Below are 16,066 nucleotides of genomic sequence, written 5' to 3' on the forward strand. Positions count from 1 at the left end.
ATATGTAACAAAAAAACAGGAAGATCAAAAGCTTCACCGCGCAGCTTTCCTATTGGCTCACGTCTCGAAGACCGCCCATCAGCCCACCACAACCCACTAACACCAGATGAGCGCGTGCTAGGCCTAGGCGTCGCTCAGGGCCCGCCCATTCGCCCGCCCACCCCAGAGAATCAAAGAGCTCCATGTGGAGGACTTGCGAAGGTTCCGGATAAGCGCGATCTCTGGAACAGATTGAATCGGCGGCTTTGCCTGACTACAACATGGCCGCCTGAGTCCATGTTTGTTTGACAGAATGGCATTTTGCCTGACCTGTCGTGACTACCGGTGAAACTGGCCCCGCCCCAGAGGCTGTCCTTTAGCTAGGGTACACCGCGTTTGGTTTCTGTGGCTGTGCTTTGACAGTGGAGCTAAGAAATCATCACGGTTCTGACCATCGCCGCATTATATCGCCATGGCCAAGGTTGTAGTGGTCACTGGAGCCAACAGGTAGGTCACCTCCCTGGTCACGCACTGCTTCAAGCGATCCGACTATACTCTTCTCATTAAACAACACTGGACAATAATAGTGCTCTGTTGGTAGGAGAAGGCATACCGATAATGCAAGCTTAGATTTTTTTGTAACATTTCTTTGTATATGAAACTGGTTTATATATCTCATTTATTTGTTTTTAACTACACCCCAAGGGAGATACATGTTCCTTAGTTGAAATTGTACTCTATGATCGTCATTGCTGGAACATTATTTCTGTTGTACGTTGCTTTAACCTAATATGAAACGCACTGCTGCCTCGATGGCAGGATCAAGAAAATTCATGTGCCCAAGGAGTTGTAAAATAAATTTTAAGCATCAGGAGTTGTCTGAAGTTACTGAATAAATACAGGTTATATTTAGCCAGTCTAATGCAGAGAATTTGTTCGCACAAGTTAACATGAGTTCTGAATCGGCAATCAGTTCCTTGTTAGACGCTAGGTTCCCTGTCGTATACTGTTTATATGTGCATTATTATTTTTTATGGTATGGCAGCGTAAAACCTTTTCTGGCCTAGTTACAGACAGCCTTAGTTCTGACATACCACCCTTTACACTGATCTAGGGGCATCAGCTGAGGCCGTAAGATTGTTAGGTCGAGCTCTCTCGACCTATTGTGGCCCAGTTGCTCCTCAAGGGACGTAGATTGGTGCACGAGCGCCGATTGCACATCGTGGACGCGCATCATGCCCCGCCCCCCCCCCCCAGCCGTGCACATCTTTTGCTCCACATTCCACATTCACAGCGGCAGCCTCTCACAATCACGCACGCAGCCACACTCACGCAGCCACACGCACGCAGACACACACACACACACGTCTTCTGTTTGGGAAGAGAGAAAAGGTTCTCATTGGTCATTAATAGAAGTGGGCGGATAGAATCATAGGCGTTGACTGTATTCAGGGAGCCCTAGGACAGGTTACCGGTGGTGGTGGTCTTCCTAACGGCCGGGGATGGCGGAGGCAGCACCGGAGCCTCCAGCACCAGCCGCACCGATGCCTCCACGAGCATTGGAGCTGGCCTTCTCTTATCTTGGTCTGTCGGATTTACGCTCATGCTCCCTGGTGTGCCGACCGTGCTACCGCCTGGTGCACGGCGACGAGAACGGGGAGGTGTGGCGGGGCCTATGTGCCCGGTGTCTAGGCGAGGAGGGTCTTCGGGGAGACGTGCTATGTGGACTGGACATGTACAAGAGCAAGGTGCGGGGTTAGGAGCCACTTGGCCGTTTTCTCATTGAATTGGGCAGGGGAGGCTGCGAAAGACCGACGACATTAAATGAGCTTGGAATGTTTGCATTCTCCCTGCTCCTGAAGGCTAATTACTGAAGTGTACTGTGGTAGGTTTAGTATGGGCCTAGACGCTGCAAATTAGACATCACTAAAAGGACCAGTGCATAAGGGAAGTCCCTCCGAGGGGCTTGAGCGATTACGTAATCGGGAGGAGGAAGAGGGGTTTGTATAGCCGTTGACAGCCATGCCAAGTGATGGCGCGGACACCTCAGAGATAGCATACAGAATAACAGTGATCTTTGTAATATGACCTTGAACCGTGAAGATTCCACACTTTATTCTTTGTGCATCTCGGTCGGTATAGCGGCATGACTTGCTGGCTTTACCTGGACCGATCCCCATGTTTTGTAGTGTTTATGCCAATTTACTTTCCTTATGACACTGGGAACGAACATGCTGCTCGCGGAGATTACACCAGACCGCATCTATGTGTTGAGCGGAAGGGGGAATATGCAAATGATGCTGTTAAAGCAGAGCTAGAGTCTCCATTTTAGCAGGAATGTGTCGGAAGTATGCAAATGAGTACTTTGGCTCTGCGGTTGACTTGCTTTTCTGCAAGGCCAAATATAGTTATGTTGTGGAATATTTTTATAGCTCAGCGTTTGCCAGTTACTTGGCCTACTGGCTATGTTTATTTGACCTTTTGGTACTTTCTTCATAGAAAAGGTGCTGCTTGCGCATAAACTACCATTTGTCCAGTGTCAGCAAAACTTTACTTAATTTAAAAAGTTGAGACCTGTTTTTTTTTTTCTTCTTCAAATACCGAGATAATTAATAAATTAGTGTTGCAGTAGGCTGGGGACTGCTTTAAGCAGGTAGCCCAAGTTGTCCTTGCCTGCTGCCATTATCATAAAGGTGTTCCAAAAGGTCTATCATTACCTTTTAGTTCTCTTCACAGACATGTAGCATTTGGCTGCGTGTCAGAGCTCATTTTATATACGCAGAGTGGTTCCTTTCATCCAGGCCTCTCCAGCCACTGCCTGAAGAAAGTCCCGTTTTTATTTTGGATCAGGTGAGTGGAGTATTTCAGTCATTAGTTTGTTAGTGTACCTCCATAAAGAGTGATTCCCATTGCAGCGCTTACTTAGTGAAATGCCCGTACACATATTCTGCATTAGTCACATTTGTGCTTTACACTGTTTCCCCGCACACAAGCTGATGTGGCAATTAGAGCGATTTTGCACACTAATACGATTTTGCACCCAAATGGGAAACCACAACTCTGCTGTTTTTACCAGAGCACCCAGAAATTATTTTTCATTTAAAATTGACTGTATAGCCGAATGTGATTTCTGCACCTACCAGTTTACCGTATTTGTACTTATGTTGCACCAGGGGTGAATTTTTTTTTTTTTTTTTTTTTTTTTTTTTTACATTTTAGTTTGCTGTCATCCAAATGCGGTGTCATCCTTATGAGTGCTTTTGACACCATATGTGGCATCTTCCTACTGACTTTCTCTGCACTCATTAGTTGTTAACTTAAATATGATCTACACGTTTGTCTTTCTAGCAAGGGGAGTTTTGCACCCAACTGTTTGTGCACCTAAATTAAATTTTTACACAAATGTGGGTTTTGCCTATAAATGGTATTTGTGCTTCTGAACTTTTGCACACTATGCTGCATCATTGGTGATTTTATACCTCGGTGGGCTGTCATCCAAATGTGATCTCATCTGATCTACTCATTTTCCCCCAATGCGACGCCTTACTCCTGCATTCTGTCTCTGCATTGAGTGATGACGCCTTACTCCTGCATTCTGTCTCTGCATTGAGTGATAACCCATAGCTGCGATTGTTGCACACCAAATCTGCTTCTCGAGATAAATAGCCTCAATCTTTCTTGGGTGAACTTATAACCACCACTTCTAAAACAGAACCTTTCTCATCAAATCAGTCTAGATTGCATGCAGCAACACCTCGTAGGTCTCAGATACTATGAAGGGCCTAAATGCTTTTGTCATGGATGGGTGATGAACCACTTATACCGTACCTACCACCTCCACTCACTAGGACTCCACTTTCTTAACCTCTTTCACTCCCACCACATCCTTAAGCAGAATTTCTGGGAATGAAATAAGACCACCTAATGCCAGCATAGAGAAAGGTAGTCTGGATCAGAATTTGAAACACAACTACTCCTATACAGACGCAGACATAGGCAAGATTCACAGTAGCTGTGATTACTTGCGGCAGTCTTCATTACAGCCACTTACAACTGACCAGAGTATAAAGTTCGAAATTAATTGCTTGACATCTAATTTAACCTGGAATGCAGGACATATTTTAAAGCCTGCAAGCCACTCTATGCTACCAGTTTCCCCTTCCTAGTCATTGCATCCTTAATCCTTCAAACCTGTTACATTTGCTAGCATTGCTCCACACGCATTGCCACTAATGCACTCCACACACCTGAATAATCTGTGATCAGATAGCACAACAGCTGTTAAGACAGCCCTTACAGCAAGACTTCCTAAACACAATCCTAGATCAATCCACCCCAAACAATCTCAGCTGAATCACCTTCCCTCAATTTATTGACCAATCTAAAATTACATCAAATCTCCCCTCTAATCTGTAGATCTGTGATCTCTAATTCATCTTTCATATCCGTCCTCACACAGGACTGTGGCCATGACTATCACAATAATGGAAAGTGGGTTCTGCTCTGAACTCTATACCACTCTCGTTCCTCTAGGATGAATAATCCCCCAACTCGATAGGAAAGGAACTAGTAAGGTAGTTAAAGTTCCTTTAATGCAAACTAATGAATTCAGTAAACCCCTCCGATTTTTAATATGCACAACCCCTCAGCCAATGATAAGAAAACGGCTTAATTCTTGGGTATATATCAGATTCCCATAGAAACATGGGGCATATTATCAAGCCTGTGCGCTAAAATTATCGCCGCTTTATCGGCCGAAAACGGCCGATAAAGCGGCGATAATAGGCTTGATAATATGCTCTGTGGAATTCCAATCGAAGCCCATGTTAGATGTCTTCACATCTAACATGTGCTTCGATTGGAATTCCATAGAGCATATTATCAAGCCTATTATCGCCACTTTATCGGCCGTTTTCGGCCGATAAAGCGGCGATAATTTTAGCGCACAGGCTTGCATGTGTTAAGTTAATTTCTCCTGCACGCACAATCTCAAAGGCCATGAAACTTGTCCTTCAAACTAAGAGCGTGATTTAGAGTTTAGCAAAGTAGTACTGTGTCACAAATGTGATAGAGATCTCATCACTTCTGTTAATTCATACTTTTTCAGCTTTCTTTGAGTCATGTACAAATTATACATTTTCTTATATTGTGTTTCACTATTCTGAATAATGTGGCTGATCTTTGGAATATCCTGACACAGCGTCTGCTATTGATGTAATGGAACACGTTTACCCAATACGGTATTTGGTCATGTAAGGCTGATCAGAGCATTGTTTTTCTCAGACAATTTAGAATTTATATTAGACATGTGGCCGTAATTAGTGCAAAAAAGTAAACCATCTTTTAAACTGTATTAAATCTCTCAGGCTGCCGCACTATTCTTTTGGAAAAACGCCCAATGATTCCGCTGCCAGTATGGCAATCTTCCTGTTTGATAGTGAAACAACAGTTTTTTGTTTTTTTGTTTTTTTTAGGTCTCAAAAGACTTAATCTTACCCTGCTAAAAAGATCTCTGGGCATTCTACAACTTCCTTCTTCCCATTTAAAAAATAGCTCGTCCTTATGACCCAGACCCAAATCCTGGTTGATTATAAAGTGGTTCGCTGAAGCAGGGCTAAAGGGGAGAGCAGAGCAAATCAGATGAGCTGGGAGGGAGAAGGCAGACTAGATGTAAGGCAGAGCAAAATAGGGTAGAGAAAAAGAATGGCGGTGCCGGACGGAAAACGCAGAGCGAGGTGGTTAAAAAGTCAAACCAGGAATATAAAGGAGAGCTAGGGGAGAAGCAGAAAAGACCTGAGACATCGAGGAGAAAAAGTAAAGCCAGGATACAGCAAAGGGCATAGCAAGGGCGCCACAAAGAAAATAGGCGCCCATCCCCTATTTGGGTAGTGCAAGACAGCAGTGGGTCCCTCACACCCATGGGCTCTGGTGGCACAGACCGATGCATCCCTAAATGCTTCACCCCTTAATTGAAGGGTCAAAGAAAGGCGGCAGGGGTAAAATAAAGAGAAGAGAGAGTGCATCCAGACATAGAGCAAGAGAGGTGTCATATCAGGGACAGTGGCGTCACTAGGGTTGGTGTCACCCGGTGCGGGTAACTCATGGTGTCACCCCCTTACAACTTACCGGATGGACCATCTCACCCTCTGCACCATGTCCCCTCTGCCTGCACCATCTCCCCTCCGCCTGCACCATCTCACCCCCTGCCTGCACCATCTCTCCCTTAGCCTGCACCATCTCACCCTCTGCCTGCACCATCTCCCCTCTGCCTGCACCGTCTCTCCCTCTGTCCGCACCATCTCCCCTCTGCCTGCACCATCTCTCCCTCTGCCTGCACCATCTCTCCCTCTGCCTGCACCATCTCTCCTTCTGCCTGCAAAATTTCTCCCTCTGCCTCCACCATCTCTCCCTCCACCTGCACCATCCCTCCCTCTGCCTGCACCATCTCCCCCTGCCTGCACCATTTCCCCTCTGCCTGCACCATTTCCCCTCTGCCTGCACCATCTCCCCCTCTGCCTGCACCATCTCCCCTCTGCCTGCACCATCTCCCCCTCTGCCTGCACCATCTCCCCCTCTGCCTGCACCATCTCCCCCTCTGCCTGCACCATCTCCCCCTCTGCCTGCACCATCTCCCCCTCTGCCTGCACCATCTCCCCCTCTGCCTGCACCATCTCCCCTCCGCCTGCACCATCTCCCCTCCGCCTGAACCATCTCTCCCTCTGTCGGCACCATCTCCCCTCCGCCTGGACCATCTCACCCCCTGCCTGCACCATCTCTCCCTCTGCCTGCACCATATCCCCCTCTGCCTGCACCATCTCCCCTCCGCCTGCACCATCTCCCCTCCGCCTGAACCATCTCTCCCTCCGCCTGAACCATCTCTCCCTCTGTCGGCACCATCTCCCCTCCGCCTGGACCATCTCACCCCCTGCCTGCACCATCTCCCCCTCTGCCTGCACCATCTCCCCCTCTGCCTGCACCATCTCCCCCTCTGCCTGCACCATCTCCCCTCCGCCTGCACCATCTCCCCTCCGCCTGCACCATCTCCCCTCCGCCTGAACCATCTCTCCCTCTGTCGGCACCATCTCCCCTCCGCCTGGACCATCTCACCCCCTGCCTGCACCATCTCTCCCTCTGCCTGCACCATCTCTCCCTCTGCCTGCACCATCTCACCCTCTTCCTGCACCACCTCCACTCTGCCTGCAACCTCTCTCCCTCTGTCCGCACCATCTCCCCTCGGCCTGCACCATCTCAACCTCTGCCTGCACCATCTCCCCTCTGCCTACACCATCTCCTCTCTGCCTGCACCATCTCTCCCTCTGCCTGCACCATCTCTCCCTCTGCCTGCCCCATCTCTCCCTCTGCCTTCACCATCTCCCCTCCGCCTGCACCATCTCCCCTCCGCCTGCACCATCTCTCCCTCTGTCGGCACCATCTCACCCTCTTCCTGCACCATCTCCCCTCTGCCTGCACCATCTCTCCCTCTGTCGGCTCCATCTCGGTCTGCCTGCAACATCTCACTCCCTGCCTACATCATCTCGCACTCTGCCTGCACCATCTCACCCTCTTCCTGCACCATCTCCCCTCTGCCTGCACCCTCTCTCCCTCTGTCCGCACCATCTCCCCTCCGCCTGCACCATCTCTCCCTCTGCCTGCACCATCTCCCCTATGCCTGCACCATCTCTCCCTCTTCCTGCACCATCATCTCTCCCTCTGCCTACACCATCTCTCCCTCTGCCTGCACCATCTCTCCCTCTGCCTGCACCATCTCCCCTCCGCCTGCACCATCTCACCCTCTGTCGGCTCCATCTCCGCTCTGCCTGCACCATCTCACTCCCTGCCTGCACCATCTCACCCTCTTCCTGCACCATCTCACCCTCTTCCTGCACCATCTCCCCTCTGCCTGTTGCGATGTTAGATATTGTGGCTTCTGTAGGGGGAGTGGTGCCGGGTGCGCAGTCACCTGATTTGTAGAAATGTAGGTGTTTTCCAGTGAGGCGATTGTGCTACTTCTGTTTGGAGGTTTTCACTCACACTTAAAAGTTTATGGTGCAATTTTAATGTAATCATGGGACTCCCAGCTTGGCCTCAGGAAATAATTCAAGCATGTCAATTTTTAAAAGATAACAAGACTGTAGAACTGTACCTTCAGGAAGAACCCTATTTTGTCTCTCTCTTTCCATTAAGTTGTAAGCAGTGAAGTTTACTGCGTGCTTTAGTAATGCCTATGGTGTTCTTTTCTCCTCTCCTCACTTCCCCCCGCCCCCCCTCCCATGCAGTGGATGAAGGTCCGGTGTACGCCATGTGCATGGCTGGGTCAGGAGACCAGGGCAGGAGACGCTTGCTCGGTGGCTCTCCAGCTTGCAAGTTGTAGGAAACCAACCCAGTTTTAGGCCACAGACACCTCCGTGATATTCCGGCTAGAATCTGGGACCCGTGAGATGCAGGCCGCGTCAGAACCACTAGAACAGCACACAGATTACGTGGAGCTAGTACTGTACGGAGACAGAAAATGACTCAATAGTTCCGCCACTAGACCTTGTGGGGGTGCAGGGTAAAAAGTATTTGCTTCCCACAAGAGTGACAAGACTCAGCTACACAAGGATCTTTGTGACGAGTCTCAAAAAAATTAAGGAATATATGCAGGTGTCTGCAGAGAATTAGGGACATATTATATCAATCCTGCCTGCAGCCTGGGCAATAAAAATCAGCAAGTTTGTAGTTTTGGCGGCGGGGGCTGGGCGCTGACTCGTCTCGAAAAGGGCATGTGTAGGGGCATTAAGAACAAAGCCAGCTTGAGCCGTGGTGCACCCGCCCGAAGAGAGCCCTCAGGGCCGTGTTTTTTTTTCATTGGCCACTGCACTGCCACATTTTTAGGTCTCGGCTAGAAGCGAGCGAAGCTCGCTCTCGCCAGAGACCTTATTGTTAGCGGCTCAGCTTCCCAGGACGACAGCACTGGCCGCGCGCAAGGCGATTTGCGCCGGCCACGCGAACGCGCTGTCCTCCTCGGAAGCTGAGACGCTAGCAATACCTCCCGCTGCTTGCGCATGCGCCGTGCCCAATGGAAGGTTTCGGGCTTACGCATGCGCCGTGCCCATTACTGCAGGACCGGCCGCGGCAGACCCGGGGCTGCGGCCCTCAACGCCGGCTGAACGCGCGGAAGGAACGGGGACTGTAATGCTTGTCATTATTGTTATTGTTATTAAGAGTTCGATACTAAAAGGAGGCAGAAGCAGACGGCCATTACTCCTTCACAGGCCGCGGGTTTGTTTTAAAAGGGACAGAATGACAATGCAGTATATTCTGTTTTGACAAAGATTATTGATTGAAGCCCCCACACAATAGTGCAAAGCTTTACACTCGAGCAGAGCAGGCTTTTCTGTCATGAAGGCATAATGATGTGTTTGCTCTTCCCTGCACTGCGTGGTCTGTATATTTTACAAACACCACAACAGAGATAGATAGAAGCGCCGGCATGCTGGGGAAATGTGTTATTTCGGAAATGGGAGAGGGAAAGTGCTTTGTGTCTGAGATTCCCATGCCGATAGAGAGGCTAAGTATTAAAGCGGCGCAGGGATGCCTCGCCGTGCCCCAGGGGGCTCTCGTTCTGAGGCGAGTGCAGACTGGAGTCTGGGGAGGGTGACAGCAAACAACGACCACAAGACATTTACAGCAGGTCTGTCAGAGAAAGGTCGCAGGGTTTTGGATTCACAATGTTTTCAGTCACAGCCGAGCACTTGGTGAAGCCACTTTCACCCGACAGTGGGCGCTAAAGAACGCTCAAGTCGTGCAGTCCATTTGTGCTACTAACACAAGAACAGGGGGAACTAAAATGTTTATGTTCCTGATGCTAATCACAGGAGGATAGAGAGTATGCCATGCAGCACAGGCACACATTTGCTGTAGCATCATTGCTCCATTTCCCGCCAATTTGCTGTTGGATATACTTTTAGACACTACGGCAGATGAGAGTTCTTTTTGTTGCACCAACTCCTCCGTTATTAGTGTTTAACAATTTCTTCCAGTAAGGTGGTCGCCTCCACCATCGTAGTGAGTGCAGAGCAGTGAGTGCGGAGCAGTGAGTAGTGAGTAGAGAGTGCAGAGTAGTGAGTGCAGAGTAGTGAGTAGTGAGTGCAGAGTAGTGAGTGCAGAGTGCAGAGTAGTGAGTGCAGAGTAGTGAGTGCAGAGTAGTGAGTGCAGAGTAGTGAGTGCAGAGTAGTGAGTGCAGAGTGCAGAGTAGTGAGTGCAGAGTGCAGAGTAGTGAGTGCAGAGTAGTGAGTGCAGAGTAGTGAGTGCAGAGTAGTGAGTGCAGAGTGCAGAGTAGTGAGTGCAGAGTAGTGAGTGCAGAGTAGTGAGTGCAGAGTGGTGAGTGCAGAGTGGTGAGTGCAGAGTGGTGAGTGCAGAGTGGTGAGTGCAGAGTGGTGAGTGCAGAGTGGTGAGTGCAGAGTGGTGAGTGCAGAGTGGTGAGTGCAGAGTGGTGAGTGCAGAGTGGTGAGTGCAGAGTAGTGAGTGCAGAGTAGTGAGTGCAGAGTAGTGAGTAGTGAGTGCAGAGTAGTGAGTAGTGAGTGCAGAGTAGTGAGTGCAGAGTAGTGAGTAGTGAGTGCAGAGTAGTGAGTAGTGAGTGCAGAGTAGTGAGTAGTGAGTGCAGAGTAGTGAGTAGTGAGTGCAGAGTAGTGAGTGCAGAGTAGTGAGTAGTGAGTGCAGAGTAGTGAGTGCAGAGTAGTGAGTAGTGAGTGCAGAGTAGTGAGTAGTGAGTGCAGAGTAGTGACTAGTGAGTGCAGAGTAGTGAGTGCAGAGTAGTGAGTGCAGAGTAGTGAGTAGTGAGTGCAGAGTAGTGAGTAGTGAGTGCAGAGTAGTGAGTAGTGAGTGCAGAGTAGTGAGTAGTGAGTGCAGAGTAGTGAGCAGTGAGTGCAGAGTAGTGAGTGCAGAGTAGTGAGCAGTGAGTAGTGAGTGCAGAGTAGTGAGCAGTGAGTAGTGAGTGCAGAGTAGTGAGTGCAGAGTAGTGAGTGCAGAGTAGTGAGTAGTGAGTGCAGAGTAGTGAGTGCAGAGTAGTGAGTAGTGAGTGCAGAGTAGTGAGTGCAGAGTAGTGAGTGCAGAGTAGTGAGTGCAGAGTAGTGAGTGCAGAGTAGTGAGTAGTGAGTGCAGAGTAGTGAGTGCAGAGTAGTGAGTGCAGAGTAGTGAGTGCAGAGTAGTGAGTGCAGAGTAGTGAGTGCAGAGTAGTGAGTGCAGAGTAGTGAGTGCAGAGTAGTGAGTGCAGAGTAGTGAGTGCAGAGTAGTGAGCAGTGAGTAGTGAGTGCAGAGTAGTGAGCAGTGAGTAGTGAGTGCAGAGTAGTGAGTGCAGAGTAGTGAGTGCAGAGTAGTGAGTAGTGAGTGCAGAGTAGTGAGTGCAGAGTAGTGAGTAGTGAGTGCAGAGTAGTGAGTGCAGAGTAGTGAGTGCAGAGTAGTGAGTGCAGAGTAGTGAGTGCAGAGTAGTGAGTGCAGAGTAGTGAGTGCAGAGTAGTGAGTGCAGAGTAGTGAGCAGTGAGTAGTGAGTGCAGAGCAGTGAGTGCAGAGTAGTGAGTGCAGAGTAGTGAGCAGTGAGTAGTGAGTGCAGAGCAGTGAGTAGTGAGCAGTGAGTGGTGAGCAGTGAGTGCAGAGTAGTGAGTGCAGAGTAGTGAGTGCAGAGTAGTGAGTAGTGAGTGCAGAGTAGTGAGTAGTGAGTGCAGAGTAGTGAGTGCAGAGTAGTGAGTAGTGAGTGCAGAGTAGTGAGTGCAGAGTAGTGAGTGCAGAGTAGTGAGTGCAGAGTAGTGAGTGCAGAGTAGTGAGTGCAGAGTAGTGAGTGCAGAGTAGTGAGCAGTGAGTAGTGAGTGCAGAGCAGTGAGTGCAGAGTAGTGAGTGCAGAGTAGTGAGCAGTGAGTAGTGAGTGCAGAGCAGTGAGTAGTGAGCAGTGAGTGGTGAGCAGTGAGTGCAGAGTAGTGAGTGCAGAGTAGTGAGTGCAGAGTAGTGAGTGCAGAGTAGTGAGTGCAGAGTAGTGAGTAGTGAGTGCACATCATCAGAGCTGTATGAATAATAACTGTATCAGCCCCGTGCGTGAGGTGCATCATCCACATTGCTCAGGTCACCCAAATTCCTGCACTCTCTACCACACTGCTTTCAAGAACAGCATACTCTTGCACACACACTCACTGCTCACCAATTCAAAGTTTGCTAAACATTTTATGCAACGCATTGTCATACACAATGCCAATAACTCAAACTTTAATGCTGCGAGCCCTATTGCATTGTAAATGCTTGTCTTTCTTCGGCTCCTCCTCACGTCGCGTGGCCATGTTTGTCCCAGTCATATGACCGCAAAGAAGGAATAAAGAGACAGCCCGGGTGAGTCATAAGAAGCCGAGCACGGGCTGCTGTGTGAGCAAAGGGCGGCAGTGAGGCCACCGGAGTTTTCCGGGACAGATTTAATAGCGACTAAAAGTATGGCTTGTTTCATATCTAGGCAATATGAGGAAAAATGTAAAAAAGGGAAAAGTCTAAACAATGCATGACTTGGCTATTTACATATTTGTTTGCACAGAAATGCTGAGAGCACTGATCTGATGGTGTCTAGTCTCATTAAATCAATATAAATCAACATCCATTTGGAGGGAAAATAATTAGCGTGCGCTTTGTGAGCGACGAGATCTTACACCAAAGTGTTTAAAAGGAAAGTTGCACATCCCATGAATCTGGTGCCAGTTTCGCTCCAGCATATTGGCCCGGAATCTAGCACATCCCAAACAATGTAGAAGGGGCAGTTAAACTCACATAATCCAGTAGTAAACAGTAGGCCGTAGTTTAGATCCATTTATTAACCCAAGCCATTCAGAGCTGTAGGGAGGTTTTCGCAGGTCTACCTTTTGACACAACACTGAGCAGACCGAAAAAGCTTTTCTAGCCTCAGCAAATGAGGGCAAATGCACATTTCTAATTATGAGGGCTCCTTTGGCCGTGAAGCCTTTCTCTACTCTCGTTGATTAAATGGTCTTGTATTAACAAGTATTGTGGATTTTACGAGGTCACCATGGTACCAGACTCTTGTGAGTGGAGGGACGACAGCTAAAACCTGGCCTCACGAGATTCCTCATAGTAAAACCATCAGTTACCTAATTGTTTTATTTCGTGCAGAGTGGTGAGTGCAGAGTGGTGAGTGCAGAGTGGTGAGTGCAGAGTGGTGAGTGCAGAGTGGTGAGTGCAGAGTGGTGAGTGCAGAGTGGTGAGGGCAGAGTGGTGAGGGCAGAGTGGTGAGGGCAGAGTGGTGAGGGCAGAGTGGTGAGGGCAGAGTGGTGAGGGCAGAGTGGTGAGGGCAGAGTGGTGAGTGCAGAGTGGTGAGTGCAGAGTGGTGAGTGCAGAGTGGTGAGTGCAGAGTGCAGAGTGCAGAGTGCAGAGTGGTGAGTGCAGAGTGGTGAGTGCAGAGTGGTGAGTGCAGAGTGGTGAGTGTGCAGAGTGGTGAGTGTGCAGAGTGGTGAGTGTGCAGAGTGGTGAGTGTGCAGAGTGGTGAGTGTGCAGAGTGGTGAGTGTGCAGAGTGGTGAGTGTGCAGAGTGGTGAGTGTGCAGAGTGGTGAGTGTGCAGAGTGGTGAGGGCAGAGTGGTGAGTGTGCAGAGTGGTGAGGGCAGAGTGGTGAGTGTGCAGAGTGGTGAGGGCAGAGTGGTGAGTGTGCAGAGTGGTGAGTGTGCAGAGTGGTGAGTGTGCAGAGTGGTGAGGGCAGAGTGGTGAGTGTGCAGAGTAGTGAGTGTGCAGAGCAAGTGTGCAGAACATTGTGTGCTGTTGAGTGCAGAGTGCTGTGTATTGGCAATGTTAATGACAATGCCCATTTATTTTGATTTAAAGAAAAAAAATGTCATGAGCAATGCCAATAGCTCTACCTTTAATGATGCCGAGACCATTGCATTGCAAATGCTTGTTTACTTATACTAGTACTACCGGAAGAAAAGAAAGCCAGCTTGAGGCCAGGGCCCTGCCCTCAGGGCCGTGTGCGTGTTTTCAAATGTGTGCCACTGCACTGCCACATTTTTAACTTGCTACTACTTACTTCATGGGCATGCATAGGATATATACATAAATTAAAATTAATTATACTATTACAGCAGTCTCTCACCGTTCCAAATTTGAAGGGGAGAGACAGACACTCACAGCAAAAGATAGTGCCGGTCCGGTGGTGGTCTCTGAGTCTGATGTCGTCATCCGACTGGTCGTGACTCGTGGCGTCGGTATTCTCACCACCAGGCTAAGAGTAGCAGGTGCAGTTGCGCACTGCGCACAGCGCGCGGGGGCTGTCCCAGGGCCGTCACGTCATTGGTAGAAGGGCTAGATTGACGGCCCTGGGACCAAACTGCTGGGCAAGTGAAACTGAAACTTTCTGAAAGTCTGTCTGAACAACAATCAACGTCGCTGCGCATGCCATTGCCTGATGATTCATAACAGGGTCCGGTTCGGCTCTTCGGGTTTGAATCGTCACACTCACTCACAGAAGAAACAATTGCAAACCCTTCGTGACTGTGAGTGGTGACGGGGGTGGTGCGCTTCTTAGTGTAATAAATTGGTGTCACCCCCAGATGGGGTGACACCCGGTGCGGTCCGCACCCCCCGCACCCCCCTAGTGACGCCACTGATCAGGGAGACAAAAGAAAGAGGGAAGTGGGGTGAACTGAGAATAGGCAGTGGAGGAAGGCTAGAGGGGACAGAGACAGACGAGCAGCAGGGGGTGGAGAAGTAGGTTTCCAGTGGTGGGCATGGGCCACACCCATTGTGGCAGTGAGCCACACAGAGGGGGTACTGAGAAGTGGCATCCTTAAACATTTTGGAGACTCACACTTATTTTGTCCTTTAAAAACGAAGCACTGATAAATTGTTAATTGTTTAAAGAAGCTGCTTGGTTTTTGTCATGACTCAGTGGTGTCGTCAGCCAATGCTATTTTTTCTTGTTGTAAGTTGGCGCTTCATTGCATATTTAACCAGGCCTGGGGATGGTTAGCAAAGGTTTTGTGTTCCAGGATTATAATTTACTTTTAACATAAATATTGGCTCCAATATCCAATGTGTGCATTGCCCTTGGGCTGTCTAGAACCGTCTGTACTGGCTAAATGTTTCAAACATGATATTACAAATTACAATAACTTTTATTTAAGTATTAATTATTAAAAAAAATAAAAGCCATTGTTATTTGTAATATCAATACATCCAAATCACGTAAATACAACACATATTGCATTACAAATGCTATAGGTGTCACATTTGCAAAAGTTAAAACTATTGCCATTGTAAATGCCAAAGCTATTAATTTCGCTATTTTCAAAACCAACACATAAATAAAAACATTGCCATTCACAATACCAATAGCTCAAACTTTCCTAATGCGAGACCTATTGCATTGTAAATGCTTGTTTTTATCTTAAGGATGCCTCTTTACTCTCAGCCTGTAAAATCATTGTAACCTGAGGGATAGTGCTGCTGAATCATAGAGCCAACGTGTGGGCTAGATCTTGTGTCGGTTTCGGCAGTAATATCGATGTAACCCAAAGTATAGACCTGTCTGAATTCTTAACCTGTGAGGTCTGTAGAGGGACAACTCTCTCTAGAGATATAGCACGGTTAAATTAAAGGACCATTCAGTTGTCTGAGATCCTACCCTGCACGATTTGTTTTCTGAGCGACAAACTGTCTAGTGTCTAGTGTTCAGGGTGGTTCCTGACTTTTGGCTCCCCCCCCCCCTACACTTCCTGCTTTTATTTACCGCGGGAGGCAGCGCTTGCACAGGTTAGAATCGTGAGTTCCCGTGGCGTGCTTGTCATTTTGCACAGACAGGCACTGCTAAGTTTTAACTAGCACAGCTCGTTGTTTTTAATGTGACCAGAATCTCTTTTTAATATATGTGGGATTTGTTAATGTGGTGAATTTGGAAATTGGGCACTTTAACCTAAGCTAATTTGTGGGGATATTGTACCTAGAGCGCTAACGCGGTGTCAAGACCATTATCCTGACCCGCCCGAAGATTAGCGCTCTAGTGTCTAGTGTTCAGGGTGGTTCCTGACTTTTGGCTCCCCCCTACACTTCCTGCTTTTTACTTAACCCACT

At 48.6% G+C, this 16,066-nt stretch overlaps 1 protein-coding gene across 1 annotated transcript in view; it reads left to right on the forward strand.

The window, feature by feature from the left end:
• The first annotated feature begins 357 nt into the window (after positions 1–357).
• Positions 358–16,066, forward strand: part of LOC147668780 (3-keto-steroid reductase/17-beta-hydroxysteroid dehydrogenase 7-like) — a 126,762-nt gene continuing 111,053 nt past the window's right edge. The window contains exon 1 of the mRNA XM_086948436.1: positions 358–486. Coding sequence (XP_086804562.1) covers positions 452–486 — 35 coding nt within the window. The 5' untranslated portion in view covers positions 358–451. The remainder of the gene's footprint in view (positions 487–16,066) is intronic.

This window comes from Lissotriton vulgaris, unplaced genomic scaffold, assembly GCF_964263255.1.
Source record: "Lissotriton vulgaris unplaced genomic scaffold, aLisVul1.2 SCAFFOLD_533, whole genome shotgun sequence".
NCBI lineage: Eukaryota > Metazoa > Chordata > Amphibia > Caudata > Salamandridae > Lissotriton > Lissotriton vulgaris.